Below are 21,072 nucleotides of genomic sequence, written 5' to 3'. Positions count from 1 at the left end.
GATCACCACAGGAAATGGCTACATAGCAAATATTATTATTCAGAGAGAAAGTAATTTTGAATGGTTCCTTCTGTACCTCAGGTGCTTTACATTCCACACATACATAAGAAAGATGGGATACATAAGAAAGGGAGAGATTATGTAAAACAACAAAATTAGTTTGTTAACTTTATAATTTAGCGCTTTTAAAAATGGTAATATAATTGTAAAATGTAATTTTGTAAGCGGATGCAAATTAAACTATAATAATGGAAAAAAATTAAAAATATGAAAGGATAATGAAATATATTCTTGTACCATGAATATCTAGAAATGTTTGGAATATTATCTGCAATAATATCTGACATAAATCGTCTGCTGACAGATATCAGTTAAATATAGTTTACTGCAACAAATTCACTGCAGATGTATATTCTCAGAAAGAAAAACTTATTCATATTTTATTATGATATGATAAAATTGAGTAAATTCATGACTACAGAAAATAAAAAACAAATTTATATTTTTACACTAGTATAAATAGAATCGTAAAAAGATCACATTTTAAGTTATTTATTCTAAATTTATTTGTTTTCTTTTTCTAAACAACTATGGGCAACTTGCTCAATTACAACTGCTGATGATTTCTTGTGGCATGTGAAAAATGGCAAGCTTGACTGGGATTTAATCCCGAGATCTATCTTATGAAAGGTACAAAAGCTATCTGTTCACCACGGAGCCAGCACCCTACCATTCTGTGACAGAGTAACAGCTTCACTACCTTTCATCTGGAGATTGAGTCCAATCAGGCATAATATTTTTACATGCTATCAAAATTGATTTCATCTCATCATAGTGATTTTATCACAAGCGGTATCCATCTGTTATTACCATTGTATGAATAAATAAATGACTTTCTGAATGGTTAAAAAAAATTACAAATTTTTTTTTTAATCCTTTTATTTATAGTCACATCAACAAAAAGTCATTAGCGACTTGTCACGTAATGTAACAGTAAATCTGTAGTCTTGAACCAACTCAGACCAACCAGTCCTGAGACATGTGGTTAATTGAAACCCAACCACCAAAGAACATCAATATCCATGATCTAGTATTTAAATCCGAATAAAAGCAACTACCTTTATTACGATTTGAACCTGAGAACTTCGACTTACAAAATCAGCTGATTTACAATGACGTTTACCACTAGACCAATTCGGTGGTTTAAGTTTAAGATTTAAAAAATATAGTTTTTATTTGTAAATTCCTTAATAATTATCTATACAGTTTAAAAGTGACAAATCATTCATTAAAAATTGAATGTAAAAATTAATTTTGTCTTTATTACTTATAAAACTATGTTTTCAATTCCAAAATATTCAAATTTTTAATTAATAAACACAATCTGCAATAAAGCAAAGAGAGAACGGGAATAGGAAAGAAAGAGAGAGAGAGAGAAAGAGAGATGAGAATTGAAAAGATTATCTTTGAACAAAACTAACGGTAATAATTTTGGTTGTTATTAAAATACTATATTATTTTAAAAGTTAGCTTTGTAAAGGTAGAGAGAGCTGTTATAAATTTAACTTAGTCAAGTAGGAACTCTTGTGTAAGGAGAAAGAAGCCTTTAATTCATGACAGTACATCTTTCCAGTACTCTATATACTACACAATAAGTGAAGACAGTTTTAGTAAATCTCACTCTAATCTTTTAGGTTGAGTCTGTATATAACCTTTTTTTAGCTCAGTCTTTTTGTAACAAGATAAGAAGAGAAAATATTTCGACAATTATGCCATAAGTACATACATAATAATATTTTTTTTAAATTCATTTCTAGAATATCCTTTAGTTAATCAAAATCTTTTAATTAACTTGTTACACTTACGTTAAATCATGTTTTGGTTTACCAATAACATCAATGAATGGTTTGTCTCGTGCATTGAATTTATCTGACGTAAATCTTTTATGATATAGCTGGAGTATCTGTAATATCATATTCCAAACACTGGCTATAAGTATTATTTAAAAAAATATTTTACGAGTAGTACTCCTAACTACCACTTCAGGTTAATTTAATTCTTAAGATTTTTTTCAAAAATAAAATCAATAAAATATATTCAACAATAAAAAATACATCACAAGAAAATTATTATGCAGCATTGTTATTGAATCAAGATGAAAGATTGAATAAGAGTTTGAATTATTTGGTGGTAGCAAAAAGAAACTGTATTGAAAGAAAATATTGGAAAATACTGAAAGAGTAAGTGGATAGTAAAAAACTTGATGAAATTTGTTGAGATCTTATAGGCCATATTATATACATTCATTAATATTTTGAAGACGGTAATAATTATAAGATAAAGATGTTGCACTGACCAAAGATTAAAATATGATCTTGATTTAAAAGATCATTTCTTAAATGATTATGTAAATTGATATTCTTTATCGGCTTTTAGGTTTTGACAGTTATGAGTGGGAGTAATCTGTGTTGGGTTATTATTAATGTTAAGATTGATTAATAACTTTGATGTATGTACTGATAAAATTTATTATGTCATTTGATAATGGTAATAATGATTGATGATATAATATAGAATAATATTAATGGCATTATGACTAATATTTATTAAGTTGTGATAAGTAAAACAGATGGTTTACAGCACTTGCAATTAAAAAAGGACTGTAATATTCTGATCTCAGTTCTTTAATAATATTTAATTGTTCTGCTGATAAAATAGTTCTTACAGGGCATCCTGCAACTTATTTTCACTGCATTAATTAATTAAAATGAAAAACTAAAAAACATATCTTTATAAAATCTCTAAAATTATATTCTAACAATACCTTAACGTATTTTCAGTAGATCCATCATCTTCAACATCAGGGCATAATTTCAGAATAAATATCAGGTTAAATGTGTTTCTCATTAGTAAAGTGAATTAAAATAAAAAATTACTGTTTATGAAAAATTATTAATTAATATTATTCATATTAATTATTTTATGTTATAAAACTTAAATAATTACAAATGAAAAATGAGTATTTCACAAATTTAACTCGGCGTCAAAAAATCTATAATAAAGCTCTATCAAAAATATAAAAATAAAGAAAAAGTTATACACAAGTGTGTCAAAACAAAACATTACAGAAAAGATTTTTTCATCCTAGTTTTATTCGTTTAAGAGAAAGAAAAATAGAGAGTAATATTATCAAATGCCAATAACCTGTACAATGTTTCTGCATTTTTAATTATTATTTTTTTTATTTATTTATAGAAACAAACAACTAGGTGGGTCATTATTGTTCAAAATTCATGCCCAAAAAGTACAATAAACAGAAAAATTTTTAAAAATGAACGATGCAAAAAATAAAAAACAATCAAAGTTTCAAATATCACATAACATTATTCAGTTTGTTTGTCAAAACAAAAATGATTTAATCGAAATGATTGTAATCCATCGCCAAAAAAAATGTCAAAATTAATATGAGAAATGTGAAGCATTAAAAAAAAGAAAACATTATTAAAAATGTGTCTATAATTACATATACACATACATAAGAGTGTATATCAAAATGTTTATATCCTAATGCTCACATGCGCATGCGTGCATGCAGAGGGAGGGGGGAGTGATAACAAGAAATATACACCTAAAAATGTACATTTATATATAAAATATATATACAAGTAGTTACATATAATTGAAGTAGTGTAAAGTACATATTAAAGTGTAAAATATATAATGAAGAAGTGTAAAGTGTTTCTGCCAAAATTGATTGTTGATAAAAACAAAAATTCAGACTCGGATAGATATCAGAAATTTAAAAAGTTTTACTATTTTTAACCATATCATCACCTCAAATATCAACAATTCCGTGTGTTGGTTTAAGTCTACAATGCAAAGCAGCCATATAACATACACAACTTAGAATATGATTAACTGTTATGGTGATTGCAGCATCAAATTTTTGTTGGAAGATCTGACATGAAATTTTAAACTCTCTTGAAAATGGTATAATCACGCTCAAGAATAACAACCATCCAGGCATAATAAATAAATTAATGATTGAAATGATTTTACAATGCTTTCTACATTGAGTTGAATTTCCTGTTATTCATTGATATAAATAAATGTAAATAACATTCAGTCCTATAAGTGACACTTCTATTCATAACAAGTACTGGTTGTAAAGTGAATATCATTACGATCAAAGTAAGTGTCTATCTGGTGTTGTATATTAAGTAATTAACTTGTATGACACTCATGAAAGATTCTGATAAATAGAATAAAGCAATAAATTGATGGGCCCTACTCTCACAATGCATAGTTAATAAATTTTATCTGCTGCTTTTACTATGTAGGGGAAGTATGATGTATGTTACATGCATATACAGGAAAATTACTGTTCATACATTTACATACTAATCCACGAACAGGGTGAGGTTCAATTGCAAGTATAAAGAAAGCCTGGAGTACTATTGTATTGCCTTCAACTTTTAACAGATCAGTCTTCATAATTATTAAAGATTCTAAACTGTGTTAAATATTATAATACAAGGTACTCAATTGCAGTCAAATGCACAGATACTGAATTGTATTTTACTTTCTCCTTTGGTCATAATTTTGGGTGACTAAAAAATTGATAGAACAAGTTAGATGCTTCTTAATTATTTAATGTACACTTTTATCTTATTATGTACCAATGTACTAGCACACTTAAGAAGGAACTGGCTGTCCATCCTATAACCCTTTATAAAAGGTAACTTTCTAATGTTGTCTAAGCTTTCCATATTGTTAATGGTAGTACTGGAAAGATCAAATAAAATTTTGAACTGATGACAACACAAATGAGTCACTATAGTGTAATAATTTAAGAAATATTATTATTTATAATTTTTACATTATTATACGTAACGCATGTCAGATTTTTATTATACTGGATTACCAGGGACTTAAATAAATAAATAATTAGTTATACACTATAGACTAATAATAATAATAAAATGAAAGAGGGTAGCAGCTCTTTCAGTAACTATTATAGGCATAGGTCAGGAAGACTTTAATGGCCATATCAACATCACTCAATCTTCTGAGTACTGCACAGCTGAAAGCAGTGAAAAACTACAGCTGTTTTTTTTTCCAAGAAACTCTCTGCATTTTCAAGTAACAAAGTTGGAGGCATCTTCCTTAGTAAAATATTCTGGAGGTAAACTTGACCCCATTCACATCTCCAGGTGGGGACTGCTAAGCAAGGGATCACCAAAAAATAAAAAAATAACATTCAACTATTTGGAGCTTGGAATGTTAGAAGTCTAAAAAAGGTTGTTAAGTTAAAAGATTTAAAGAGGGAAATGGGTAGGTTAAATTTAGATATAGCGGGAATTAGTGAAGTTTGGTGGGAAGAGGAAAATGACCTTTGATCAGGTGATTTTAGAATAATTAACTCAGAATCAAATAAAGGGCAGGCAGGAATAGGATTCATAACAAACAAGGAGTAGGATTCATTACATTTACTGATAAGAGTAGAGTATTTCAAAAAGCTTAACGTTAAAATCATTGTAATCAGGAAAAAATCAAAACGTAAAATGACAACGATTTTTAATGTCTACATGCCTACAAGTGCCTATGATGATGATGAGGTAGAGCGTGTATACAAAGAGATTGACGAAGCAATTAAACACATAAAAGGGGATGAAAATTTAATAATAATTGGAGATCGGATTGCAAGCATCAGAGGCAAGGAAGGAAATATTGTGGGTGAATATGGGCTGGCAAAAGAAATGAAAGAGGGGACTGACTTAGTGAGTTTTGCACAAAGTATAATTTAGTAATTGCCAACACCCAGTTTAAAAATCATAATAGAAGAAATACACATGGAAACAACCGGGTGACACTGCGAGGTATCAGATAGATTATAATCATGGTAAAGCGAAGATTTAGAAATCAACTTGTTGACTCCAATGTATATCCAAGAGCAGACATTGATAGCAATCATAATTTAGTAATAGTGAAATGTAGATTGGGGTTTAAAAACCTGAAGAAAAGGAGCCAGAGAATCGGTGGAATTTAGAGAAGCTTGAGAAACATGAGGTAAAGAAGATTTTTGAGGAGTACATAACAAGAGGTCTGAGTAAAAACGATAAGGGATAAAATATAGAAGAAGAATGGAAGAATGTTAAAAGAGAAATTCTAAAATCAGTAGAAGCAAACTTAGGTGGAACAAAGAGAACTGGATATTAGAGAATATATTACAGTTGATGGATGATAATAGAAATTATAAGTAGTGCTGAAGAAGCTAAAAGTAAATATTGACAATTAAGAAATACTATAAACAGGAAGTGAAAATTAGCAAAAGAAGGGTGGATTAAAAAAAAGTGTTCAGAAATGGAAAGAGAAATGATCATTGGTAAAATAGATGGAGCACACAGGAAATGTGAATTTTGTGGTACATAAGTTGAAATCTAATAATGTGTTAAATAAAAATGGTACACCAATTAATAATATGAAAGAAAAGGTTGATAGGTGAGTGGAATATATTGAAGAGTTACACAGAAAAATTAATTAGAAACTGGTGTTAAGAAGAACCAGGAACCAGGAACCAGGAAGAACCAGGAAGAAGAGGAAGTCGAAGAGGATGAAAAAGGAGGTACAATAAATACTGAGATCTGAATTTAATAGAGCATTAAAAGGTTTGAATGGGAAAAAGGCTTCTTGGATAGACGGGATACCTGCAGAATTACTGCACAGTACAGGTGAGGAAGCGATAGATAAATTATACAAACTGGTGTGTAATATTTACAAAAAGGGGTAAGTTCCATCACACGTCAAAAAGAGTGTTATTGTCATGATACCAAAAAAAGCAAGAGCAGATAAATGTGAAGAATACAGAACAATTAGCTTAACAAGTTACATGTATAAAAAATTTTAACTAGAATTCTGTACAGAAGAATTGACAGGAGAGTGGAAGAAGTGTTAGGAGAAGACCAGTTTGGTTTCAGGAAAAGTCTAGGGATATGGAAAGCAATTTCAGCGCTCAAATTAATAGTAGAAGGAAGATTAAAAAAAGCAAACTGACAAATATGGCATTTATACACTTAGAAAAGGCATTTGATAACAAAGACTGGGATACAATGTTCAGCATCTTAAAAAATAGGGTTCAAGTATAGAATAAGAAGAACAATTGGTAATATTTACAGGAACCAAACTGCAACAGAAATAATCAAACAGCATAAGAAAGAAGTAGTAATAAAAAGGTTGTCAGACAAGGACATTCCCTATCGCCATTACTTTTTAATTTTTACATTGAAATAGCAGTTAATGATGTTAAAGAACAGTTTCTGAGTAACAATGCAAGGTGAAACGAAAAAGATGCTACAATTTTCTGATGATATAGTAATTCTAACTTAGAGTAAAAAAGATTTAGAAGAAACAATGAATGGCATCGATGAAGTCCTACACAAGAACTAGCACATGAAAATAAACAAAAACAAAACGAAAGTAATGAAATGTATAAGAAATTAGGTAGATGGACCACTGAATATAAAAATCAGATGAGAAAAGATTATGGACATAGAAGAATTCTGTTATTAGGAAGTAGAATTACTAAAGATGGACAAAACAGGAGCGATATAAAATACTGAATAGCACATGCAAAACTAACTTTCAGTCAGAAATATAATTTATTACATAAAAAATTAATTAAATTAATTTAATCAGGAAAGCTTTTTGAAATTATATGTTAAAATACATAAGCATTTTTAAATACAAAACTTTTTTGAAAGTATATGTTATTTTTAAAAGTATTTGTTGTACATGGCAGTGAAGCTTGGATAATTGGAAGAAAAGACTGGACCTGAGAAAAAAAGATTACAAGCTTTTCAAATGTAGTGCTGTAGGAGAATGTTAAAAATCAGATGGGTGGATAAAGTGACAAATGAAGGGGTGTTGCGGCAAATTGATGAAAAAGTATAGCAAAAGTATAGCAAAGTATAGTATGGAAAAGTATAGCTAAAAGAAGAGACAGACTTATACACCACTCTTAAGGCATCATGGAATAATCTTTTTGATATTGGAGAGGCAGGTAAATGGGAAAAAATTGTGTAGGTGGGCAATGTTTGGAATATGTAAAACAAATTGTTAGGGATATAGGATGTAGGGGGTATACCAAAAATTAATCGACTAGCAGTAGATAGGGAATCTTGGAGAGCTGCATCAAACCAGTCAAATGGCTGAAGACAAAAAAGAAAAGATAATAATAAATTTATAAAATTATATTAATTTTCTTACCTTCGAGAGGTATGAATTGATCCAATTAACAAAAGTCTTCTTCTGTACTCTCTCTTGTTCATCTGAAAAATAAAAATAAAAATAATAATTTTATTAAAATTACAATGATATTTATATTAAAAGAATGTACTTGACTATTTTAGAAAAATATAGTCATGAATATCTATTCTGATACAGATTATATCTTATTTTTAATAGTACCAGTGAGAAATTACTTGAACTTCTAAGTAATTCTATGTTGGAATGTTATTTAAGTAAAATTTTCGGCATTTGTCTGTTAGGTTTCATAACCGATTGATTTTAAGTAACATGACATAGTACATGTCAATCATGATTCAAGAATACCGGGTTTATAAGGTAAAAATCAGGATTTAAGTGGTTTCCAGTGGTATCTTTTTCATTAAGCTGAATTTACCTTTATACATAAATATGCTAAGAACGATGAAATTAAAATGATATTCAGCTTTACAAGCGACACCTTTGTTTCACTTATTACAGAGATTAACTAATAGTAAACATCATTACTCTCATTGAAAACAACTCTGATTGATTCATGTTGTATCTTAGGTGTTGTTTTATACATATCATAACTATAAGAAAGACTGGGCCAGATATTATTATATATAGCAACAGATTAATGACCTCTTATTGAAGAAAAAAATGCCCATTACTTAACGATGAATGTAACTCAGTAGGGAATTTAAAAATTAAATTAGCTGTAGGAGAAATGAACAAAATTTTATTACATTCATTAATCAATTTGTATACATTATTTCCCATAACTGAATATTTATAGACGATTTAACAAACATACAAATCATTTTCAAAAAATAGAATAACCATTTTCACAAACACCTGGATTTTATTCCAGGTAAATTAATTTTATTATGTTGCTAAAATAATATACATTTTGTGAATTAAAAAAACTTCTTTGTTCTTATTGATAAATGTAATAAATTTAATACAGAGTAACGTTTTTAGACAATATACAACATTAATTTAATAAACAAAATTGACATTAATTACAACCCAAAATTGGGTATACATTGCATATATACATTAACTGCTAATTTTATAGATTAAATAGGTAAATTGTGTAACCATTTAAGAGTCCTCAGTAATCGTTAATAATATACACTGGATCTGCACTTAACTTGAACATAAATATTTTATAATCAATTCTTTAACAATTTTTTTTATTTAAGATTAAAATGTTTCTGTGGCACATTCTTTCAATTTTCCTTTGAATTAAAGTAAAATTTGTGTAAATTGTATTTGTTTTTACTTATTTCATTGTTGACTTTATTTACATCAAAATTCTTAGAATTAAATCCTGAGGATTTGAATGAATTCAGGATTGAATCGATCGCTAAAAATTTGTATTTATTTAATGGCAATTTAACGAAGTTCATTTTCGAAAAATCTTAAAATGCAATTTTTTGGGGGCTTTCAATATTTTTCTTAAAAACTATATTTTACCTATACAGTTCTGTAACATGTTTTATTCAATGTTTCAGGTCAAAAAACTTAATATAAAACCTAAAATTTGTCCGTTTGCTTTCATTTTATCCAAAATGAACCAAAAATTAAGATTCATAATGCCAAATTATGGCTTTATTTCATCCTTGGAGCATAAATTAGGGCAAAATATTTTCATGTACCGTAACTAAGACAAAATATGTTTGGGCTATGTTTATAGACCTTTTTTGCTTATATTAACATCCCAAATCACCTCCTTACCTATTTCTGTGAAGTTTTGAACCTCTGTCTGTAAATATATATATATATATATATATATATGTATATACATTTACTAGTATTATATGAATAAATAATTCTTTCTAATATAGTGTATTAAGTTTTTATTTGAATTCTTTACATTTTTCATATGAGAACAACTGAAGGCATTAGTGTATGCTCAAAGATCAGACAATGAAAATTAATCTTCTAAGCAGAAATTGAACTTATAGAGAATAATGTTTAACGCCTAAGTAGTAAAAATTAGTTCAAGACTTGTGGACTATATGGATAAGGCAGTCGCATGCATAACTTATCGGTCTGAAAGATACATTGATATCGAAGATGGAAATTCTGAGAAACTAATGTAATGTTAACATTGTATGTTCATTAAATGTAAAATTATTTTAAGAGAAGTTCCTTTAACTTAAAATCTGTAGTGAAATAATTTCAGATTTATAAAATTGTAATTAAACAAATATAATTTTATAATCAATAATCGTTTAATTTTATTATCAATATAATTTTAGAAATTATAAAATTATAATTAAAATTTTATAATTTTTATAAGAAATTATAATTTCTGAATTATTATTCAGAAATTTAAATCAGTATTTTTGATTTTAAATACATAAATACGTTTTTTCAAAATCAGATTCTCTAAAAATTTAATTTGATTATTAAACATTTAACAAAGAAAATATTCGATAAACCTGAAAAATCGTACTTTTTATTCCAACATTTTTGGTTTTACAATAATTTTCTTGGAAGTTACTGGAGATTCAATTCTGCGGTCCATTTTTCTTTCAATTTTTCACGTAATATTATATTACAAAAGCCATTAATTTTGCTTAATAATTTTTGCCTGTAAAATTTTAGTATTATTTGACCTTTTGGTGCAAAAAATTTGAGTGAAATCTTTCGCTAGCCGTTCAATTCGAAAACTAAGTATCTTCTGTCTATATTTATATGTGAACTTTTTAAATTATTTTAATGAGAGGAATACGGGCTGCAAAACGACAGAAATTTCCTGAACAGTTACATAACAAACGATCTATAGAAATACATCAAAGTAAAAATTGGCTCATTCAAAATATCGATTTCATGTTACGTCATTTATTATTTGTACAGTGTTTTTCCACTGATGATGCACAATGATTGAAACTTTGTCATTTATTACATAATTGTCGAACAATATTCGTTAAATTCTTAGTTATAGAAATGAAAAAGTCATCTTTTATCAATATGATAAATATGAAAGTAAAGAAATTTATTTTTAAATAATATTACAATGATTTAATTAAATATTTTATAAAAAAAAAAAAATAACAAGAAAATAACAAATATAATAATAGTTTTACTAATTTAAAGTTATGACATTTAAATGATTTATTTGTTCCTATTTAAGGTATAAGACGTTCTATAAAGGTTTTAATAGTTACATAACGAAGACAAGTTTTATTTATTGAGTGCTTTACTATGCTGGCATTTAACCAGGATACGCCCTATGCAGTGCAGTAAGTATAAACCCTAACCTATATATATATATTCTTCTGCATTGTAATTGTCCCTTACTCTACTTATCTGCAATATTACTACGAAAATTTCTACATTAATGTTGATAAACTGACTCGACTATTAAAATAGTAGGTCAATGATAAATTCATTAAAATTGTCAACAGTTAAAATAAAAATCATTTTATCGTATTAATTTTGAGAATATTAAAATCTGTACAAGTGATATTAATTAATATTTATTAATGTATGTATGTAGGTAAAACAATGCGGCAAATTGTTCCATTATTTTTCCGGTGTCGCCCTTGATAGAATTATTTTTCAAATATACCATTGAATTTTTAAATATTCATGACCTTTACTTTTACTTAAAATCGATCAAATAAATTATGAAATAGAAATAGGGAACGATTTTGGAAATCGATATTTTTTTTTTAACGGGTGTCAACAGCTGTGGTTATTAACCCGGTGAAGATTGGCAGCGTACGAAAAGATGCCATGGCTGACCGGGATTCGAACCCGGGACTTCCGCACGAAATGTAGAGACGCTACCTACTCAGCAAAGGTAGTAAATCGGTATTAAGCCACGGAAATCAATCTTAATAATAATACATTTAGTAAAAAATGTTAAAAATCGGTTTCTCCCAGAGAGTTCTTAGAGGTTTTGACGTTATCTCACTAGCTGGTATCGAACGTTACCTCGTATAAAAATTAATAACCCGTTGTATACTTCCCTTATAAGGAAATATTTTAATTAAATCTCGGGCGTTAATATAAAATTTGTTTTAATTGCATTAGATGAAAACTAATAAATGTAAAATCGGGGACCGCCTTACCGGCTTGTCAGTAGGGGGTACAGACTGGAAATTATGCAGTGTGACAATTTCATGCCTTATTTCAGGCACAATTTTTGCGTTCCACTTTAACAATATCGGTCACATCGCAGCTGGTTACCCATCGATTTGATAAATGGGATGTCGTTTTGTTCACAATAACAGGCTTAATAATTTTTTTTAATAAAACATTATTTGATAAAAATAATATAGTAATGGGTTATTAAAAAAAGTTAAATAAACTTTTAGCAATAATCTTCGTATATTTTACGAAAGCGTACTATCGCATTCATAGACCATCAATGTTAAAAATATCGACAAATTTCGGCCTACATTCAAAATTAATTAGAATGATAAAATTAACACTAACGAACACAAAATCAGAAGTTAAATTTATAAGAGAATTCTCTGAACCCTTTCCTATAAAAACCGGATTAAGGCAGAGGAATGGACTCCACTCTTCTATCCAACTGCGCCTTAGAATTTATGACACGGGAATGGTACAAAGAAAATTTAAAGAATTCAAAATAAGAAGGATAAAAGAAAATCTAATCTTAACTGTCCAGGATTTGCCCAAGTCCAGGGGTGTGAACTGAAGTTGAGTTCACTAAAGGAACTAGGACTAAATTTTCGTTGTTGCGAACAACATTTTTGGTGGTATGTTTTTTTTCAATTTGCCTTGAAATCTTGAGATGTTTACAAGAAAGCGGCTCAGTAAAAGTAGAACTAGACGCGGGGTTCGTGCTTCCGCGAACTCTGTTAGCTAGTTCAGAGGGCAACAATGTAGGACATTCAAGATGTCCGGACGAGGCCTACAGCGAAGGCAAACGCCGAGTTTAAAAATTAACGATGTAAATGTCTACCGAGGTATTTGCATCGGTGGCATCCCAATGAGGCCTGGCTTGTTACGGAGATGTAAAAAGTTAGAGGGCGAAAGACGACTCTCGTTAAAGCCCATCAGGGATTTGAACCGGAGGGGGGGTTGGCGACCGAAGCGTCACAAGGCGGGTGTCTTCCTCTACGGGGTTGGGATGTCTAGGATTTGCAGACGACCACGTTTTGCTGGCAAACAGGCTCTAAGAATTAAAAAACAGTTAGAAACACTGCAAAATATAGCCCAAAAGATTGTTAGAGAATATTCTTTGAAAAGACGGAATTAACGCTAACCAACTCTTTACTAGCAAATAAAACACAATAGATGACCAGAAAATAAGAGTTCGCAATATATTTAAATATTTAGAAGAAATTATCGCTTACAATTTTGATGAAAAACTTATATGGAACAACAGAGTAAAAAAAACTAACATTTGCACAAAAACCGCAAATAATATAAGGAAGTAAAACTCTGTTTAAAACAACTAACTCCACGGCTATAGACAAAATCCTGAAAATCGAGAGAAGGATACCACGAACGTGCATTAATAAAAAAAATGTCAGAACGATGGACACTGGAAAATTCTCTCAGATGATGTAGTACATACAAAGTATTAGTAACTGCAACCAGTACGATCAGAAAAAAAAAGAATTTCATTCTTAGAACACTTGGGAAGAGATTGTCAAGACGAATTATAGAAAAACTCTGGGATAATAAATACGACATAAGATGGATCACAGAAATTAAGGAAAACTTGAAATAACGATTTAAGAGAAAAAAACAAATGAAATTAAGAAACTGTAAAAGAAGCAAACTTTATTACAACCAAGAATGAATAGACAACAGCAAGGAAGGGTGATTTCAGAGAGGGAAAGCAGGAACGTCTGAAAGAATGAAGAAATATTGGAAAAATATGATACTAAAAAATCCTTCTTATAACTGACTAAAGTGGTCCCATTATGGCCGTAAAAAAACAGCTAATATTTATAGAGCAATGATTAAAACGTTTAAATGGTCCATATTTTGTAATTTTTAAACGTAAAATTTTTTTTAAACCAAATTTCATTAAATATTTCAATCTATTATTGATATACTTAAAGAAGCGAGACAGGGCACTTATCACGTGAACTATTTTGTTTATTTTGATGTCCTGAATCAGTCTTAAGTTTTACAAACACTTACCGGGACATCCGGTATAGCTTTGTCCGCGGTAGGGGGAGGTAAATGATAGCAAAGGGAAAATTAAGCGAAACTGGGTATCTGTCCATTTGAGTTTTGTTTTTTACTTTGATATTCTTAATAAGTAAGTCTCTTAAGTTTAGTTTGAACAACGTCTACCGGGACATCCTGTAAGAGAAATTTTTTTTTATATATTAATATTTGATTTGAAAATATAATGTTTTAAAATTGTTTGAGTCAATTTTCAATATTGTAATCGACTAAAAATTAAAATTTGAAATTTTTTGAAATTGTTAATTTCAAAAAAAAATTTCGAGGAATGAGATAAATTGTTTAGAAATAATGTTTAACATTTTCTATTTCTAAGCTCAATCGACTTAAAACTTGCGAATTTTAAATAGGTTAATAAGATGATCATTACAAAAAAGTAAAAAATTAAAAACGTCGAAAGCTACCGTTCTCGTTTTGCAAATTTTTCCCCATATTTAATGCCACCTATGTCCAATATATAGAACATTTTTAGCCGTTTTCAAGAATATATTTTGAATTAAACTATTTACGAATTTATTTTAGTCCAAGATATTAATCAGAATACAGACCTACACACTACATACGAACGAAATTTCTGTTTGGTTTTTTTTTACGTTTTTTTGGACCGGGGGTCGTGAAACTTTGGTATTCTTAAAAAACTTGACATCGAAATTTTTTGACCTATCTACATACTTAAATTTTAGCTGCTGCTATAACAGAGCCGTAGTCAGGAAAGTAAAATGAAAATTAGTCTGTACATTACTGTAAAAAAACTATTCTCTCAGCTTCATTAAAAAAAAATAAAAAAATAAAAAATTGAATGTAAAATAAGCTTCATAAGCTAACTACTTCGATTTATTATGCACGTGCGTTTTTTATGTGTGTACCACGGATATCTGGCGAACGGAGTTTTTAAAAATTATTTACTCGATTTTTATTAGTTTCGGCGAACTATTTCTGAGAAACAAAAATTAAAATAAATAAAATATGAGTCAACTTTACTAGAAAACATTATTTGTAATCTTGATAAAAGCTTTTTCCCGAATAAATGTGACGGATAAATATACGAATTAAGGGAAATGGTAATTTACGCATTATACATTTTATAATTTACTCTATGATATGATATTACACTAGGATATGTTTTTTTTTTTTTGTCTTCAGTCATTTGACTGGTTTGATGCAGCTCTCCAAGATTCCCTATCTAGTGCTAGGCGTTTCATTTCAGTATACCCTCTACATCCTACATCCCCAACAATTTGTTTTACATACTACAAACGTGGCCTGCCTACACAATTTTTTCCTTCTACCTGTCCTTCCAATATTAAAGCGACTATTCCAGGATGCCTTAGTATGTGGCCTATAAGTCTGTCTCTTCTTTTAACTATATTTTTCCAAATGCTACTTTCTTCATCTATTTGCCGCAATACCTCTTCATTTGTCACTTTATCCACCCGTCTGATTTTTAACATTCTCCTATAGCACCGCATTTCAAAAGCTTCTAATCTTTTCTTCTCAGATACTCCGATCGTCCAAGTTTCACTTCCATATAAAGCGACACTCCAAACATACACTTTCAAAAATCGTTTCCTGACATTTAAATTAATTTTTGATGTAAACAAATTATATTTCTTACTGAAGGCTCGTTTAGCTTGTGCTATTCGGCATTTTATATCGCTCCTGCTTCGTCCATCTTTAGTAAATTTACTTCCCAAATAACAAAATTCTTCTACCTCCATAATCTTTTCTCCTCCTATTTTCACATTCAGCGGTCCATCTTTGTTATTTCTACTACATTTCATTACTTTTGTTTTGTTCTTGTTTATTTTCATGCGATAGTTCTTGCGTAGGACTTCTATGATCTATGCCGTTCATTGTTTCTTCTAAATCCTTTTTACTCTCGGCTAGAATTACTTTATCATCAGCAAATCGTAGCATCTTTATCTTTTCACCTTGTACTGTTACTCCGAATCTAAATTGTTCTTTAACATCATTAACTGCTAGTTCCATGTAAAGATTAAAAAGTAACGGAGATAGGGAACATCCTTGTCGGACTCCCTTTCTTATTACGGCTTCTTTCTTATGTTCTTCAATCGTTACTGTTGCTGTTTGGTTCCTGTACATGTTAGCAATTGTTCTTCTATCTCTGTATTTGAACCCTAATTTTTTTAAAATGCTGAACATTTTATTCCAGTCTACGTTATCGAAAGCCTTTTCTAGGTCTATAAACGCCAAGTATGTTGGTTTGTTTTTCTTTAATCTTCCTTCTACTATTAATCTGAGGCCTAAAATTGCTTCCCTTGTCCCTATACTTTTCCTGAAACCAAATTGGTCTTCTCGTAACACTTCTTCCACTCTCCTCTCAATTCTTCTGTATAAAATTCTAGTTAAGATTTTTGATGCATGACTAGTTAAACTAATTGTTCTGTATTCTTCACATTTATCTGCCCCTGCTTTCTTTGGTATATATATATATATATATATATATATATATATATATATATAATTAAAACACGTAGAGAAAGGCTAAAAACGTTGCAGATCTCGATTCGGCCTTTCATTCGAAAAGTTTCGGGTTCGAATCCCAGTCAGAATCGATTTTTTCCCCGCAATACATTAACTTTTTATTATCACGATGAAAAAAGGTAAGAATTAATTGGGCGTCAGCCTGTAGTTTACTAACACATTTTTTTTTTCATTTAATACGTAAATATTAAATATAAAAATCAACAAGGATGGCGAATCGAAAAATAATAGGTAAAAATTAAAGAGCAAAAACTGTTAATTTTTATTTAAAATATATGTTACGTTAAGGATTATATCAAACTGTATATATATAAAAAAAATTTTTACCACCGCACCGTGGCGATAGTGTGGGCGAACGTGTTCAAGAGGAGTGGCTGTACATCATTACGTCACTGTTTCATTCCTTATAGAAATCAACGTTTAATAACGTATCGATTCGTGTCTTTATACAAATAAAATACAACTTTCATAAATTATTATATTATTTTATGAACAATTAGATTTTAAAATAATGCCGATTGACTACATCATTTGTTTCTCGGTCGGCATCATAAAGAAACTGTGTGGGCAATTTCATTGCTAATTTATGATATCTCTTGTCGTTATTTTCTAACTTTTAATGAGAGAGGAGTTTTTTACTGATCGTATAAGCCGGCTGAACCAGCCAGCTGGTGTAACGGTTAGCACGCTAGCTTTTTATCAGATGTCTCGAGTTCAGTTTCCGGCAAGGGCCTGTCATTTTTTTTATCTACGTTGCAATCATCTCATTCTTCAATAAAATTTGTGTAAAAGCAATATTCAAAGTGATGATAATAAAAATAAAATTAAAATATTCTTTAAAATTCTCCTTCCTTTCTTTAAATAAAAAAAAGGATAGACAAAAAAAAAATTTAATGTTTCTCTAAGTGTGATACCATTTCTTGAATTGTTTTTTGCGTACATTACAGATCTGCAAATACACTTTTTAAAATAAATTATGCTGGAAAAAATTAAGAAAAAATATAATAAAAATCTGTAAAATTTATAATTTTGCCTGGCCATACCTGTGTTAGCATGATTTCGCTGATGCTTTTCTTTCATAAATAGCCTCAGGTACATCCATAATTAATGTCCAACAGTAACAGGCTAGCATGTCAGTATTCCATTTCCCTTTAAAGTGGCTTTTCCATCACCAAAATGTCTTGGTGGAAACGTTCACCGTTTTCGTCACTTACTTTTTCGAAGTTTTCCGGAAAAAAATCCAGATGTGAGTGGAAGAAATGTATTTTCACAGACATATTACATCTCATAGCTCTGTATGAAGTAAGAGGTTGATTAACAAAATTGTGGTAATTGTCGAAATTTTTGTTTGCCGAGAAAAGTTTTGTAAACGTCTTTAAATGAAGCCCAAGCTGCACTTTCTACATTATTTAACATCGAGTTAAATGCATCATCTTCGACCAACTCTCTTATTTAAGGACCAACAAATATTCCTTCTTTAATTTTTCCTTCGCTTACATTAGGAAATTTCTACCTGATGTGCAAAAATCCCGGACTATCTTTCTTCATTGCTTTTACAAACTTTTTCATTAATCCTGGCTTGATATGGAGAGGATAAAAATATTTTTTTTGGGTTCAACTAAGGGCTCATAAATAGTATTTTTCCCATTTGGAGTTGTTGTCTCGTTTCTTCCACTCTTTGGTAATATAATGTTAGCTCGGTTGTCCCATTATTTATAGCCTAACTGCATGCCTAACAAAATAATTATAACTTTCAAATCACCACATATGTTCCAGCTATGTTTTTTACAATTTTTTTTTTCAACAATGTCTTTCATTACATCGTATGTCTTTTTCAAATTAATACCATAGGCAAAAGCCGCCAGTCTTCATGTTTATGAATTTGTCGTAAATGCAACATAAGCTCATCAATATTTGTGCAATAAACCAAAATATTTATATCAATAAGGTACTGAGAAAGTTCTTTTTGTCGGCTTCGAAAGCCCGAAGTTTTTGTATTTTTTTTTTTTTAAAGTAAATTCTAACCTTGCAGTCTCGATCCTAATAGTTCGCTTGATTTTTTGAAAAATTTAAATCCCTAACGGAGTCATCTAATTTACCTTGTGATATAAGATGTAGCTTATTGGAAGATAATTCAAAATCAAAATCATTGTTGTCTTCTTCAGCACTGCCTGATTCTTTATCGCTGCTTTCGAACTATACATTCACAGGTGGGTCAGGAACTGGAATAATTTCACTGTGAGGTACAAGCCTGATTGCAGATTGCAATGAAGGATATTTTACAGTATGTTCAGATTTTTTAGAAATTCCAGTCACACTTGTAAAACAAAAGTAACAATCGGTTACATGATCCTTTGGTTCACGCCAAACCGTAAGTACACCAAATGGCAAAGCCTTCCGTGTACCTTTCAGCCATCCTCTTAAATGTACAGAACAATTAGCGCATGCTATATGAGGAGACCACGTCTTATCGAAGTTTTCTTGATTCTATTTTATTTTGTGTTTATTTCTTAACCTCATTGAAAATTATCCTACTTTCTAAATCCTCACTTATCTGTTTTAAATATTCTAATTTTGTCTTCGTTTATAGTTTTTACATCCACAACTATCGATACTTACGTATTAGCCCGTCGACCAATAAATTACAAACTTTAGGGTTATTATTAATATCATCCGATATAACCATTATGTTACCATTTTTATAACCGTTTATATTTATTTATTTTATAAATATAATTTAACCAAACTTAACCTACGCTCATTTCGCTCGCTAACCTTGATTAATTATCACAGTAATGTTTTGAGTATTTAAATAATAAATTCAGTAATTATTTCAATTATTTATTATTTAAATAATCAAAACGTTACTGTTTAATCAGTCGAGGTTAGGGAGCGCAGGTTAAGTTTGGTTAAATTATATCTACAATTATAAGCAATAATTGTAAATGTGTAAATTTGTAATTTCTAATTCATTGAGATGAATTAGAAAATGGTGTCATAGAGGAAGAAGAGGAAGTTGAGGAGGATGAAATGGGAGAAACAATACTGAGATCTGAATTTAAGAGAGCATTAAAAGATTTAAATGGCAGAAAGGCTCCTGGAATAGATGGAATACCTGTAGAATTACTGCGCAGTGCAGGTGAGGAAGCGATTGATAGATTATACAAACTGGTGTGTAATATTTATGAAAATGGGGAATTTCCATCAGAATTCAAAAAAAGTGTTATAGTTATGATACCAAAGAAAGCAGGGGCAGATAAATGTGAAGAATACAGAACAATTAGTTTAACTAGTCATGCATTAAAAATCTTAACTAGAATTATATACAGAAGAATTGAGAGGAGGGTGGAAGAAGTGTTAGGAGAAGACCAATTTGGTTTCAGGAAAAGTATAGGGACAAGGGAAGCAATTTTAGGCCTCAGATTAATAGTAGAAGGAAGATTAAAGAAAAACAAACCAACATACTTGGCGTTTATAGACCTAGAAAAGGCTTTCGATAACGTAGACTGGAATAAAATGATCAGCATTTTAAAAAAATTAGGGTTCAAATACAGAGATAGAAGAACAATTGCTAACATGTACAGGAACCAAACAGCAACAGTAACAACTGAAGAACATAAGAAAGAAGCCGTAATAAGAAAGGGAGTCCGACAAGGATGTTCCCTATCTCCGTTACTTTTTAATCTTTACATGGAACTGGCGGTTGATGATGTTAAGGAACAATTTAGATTCGGAGTAACAGTATAAGGTGAAAAGATAAAGATGCTACGATTTGCCGATGATATAGTAATTCTAGCCGAGAGTGAAAAGGATTTAGAAGAAATAATGAACGACATAGATGAAGTCCTACGCAAGAACTATCGCGTGAAAATAAACAGGAACAAAACAAAAGTAATGAAATGTAGTAGAAATAACAAAGATGGACCGCTGAATGTGAAAATAGGAGGAGAAAAGATTACGGAGGTAGAAGAATTTTGTTATTTGGGAAGTAGAATTACTAAAGATGGACGAAGCAGGAGCGATATAAAATGCCGAATAGCACAAGCTAAACGAGCCTTCAGTAAGAAATATAATTTGTTTACATCAAAAATTAATTTAAATGTCAGGAAAAGA

The 21,072-nt window shown here is 29.8% G+C and overlaps 1 protein-coding gene across 2 annotated transcripts in view; it reads right to left on the bottom strand.

The window, feature by feature from the left end:
- Msp300 (Muscle-specific protein 300 kDa) overlaps window positions 1–21,072 on the bottom strand; it is a 764,465-nt gene that overhangs the window by 315,640 nt on the left and 427,753 nt on the right. For both annotated transcript variants that reach the window (XM_075369201.1, XM_075369200.1), the window contains one exon: window positions 8,266–8,327. In XM_075369201.1, coding sequence (XP_075225316.1) covers window positions 8,266–8,327 — 62 coding nt within the window. The remainder of the gene's footprint in view (window positions 1–8,265; window positions 8,328–21,072) is intronic.

This window comes from Lycorma delicatula, chromosome 6 (assembly GCF_047948215.1).
Source record: "Lycorma delicatula isolate Av1 chromosome 6, ASM4794821v1, whole genome shotgun sequence".
NCBI lineage: Eukaryota > Metazoa > Arthropoda > Insecta > Hemiptera > Fulgoridae > Lycorma > Lycorma delicatula.
Note: the sequence above shows the minus strand (reverse complement) of the source record. Positions and strands in the feature narration are given on the sequence as shown.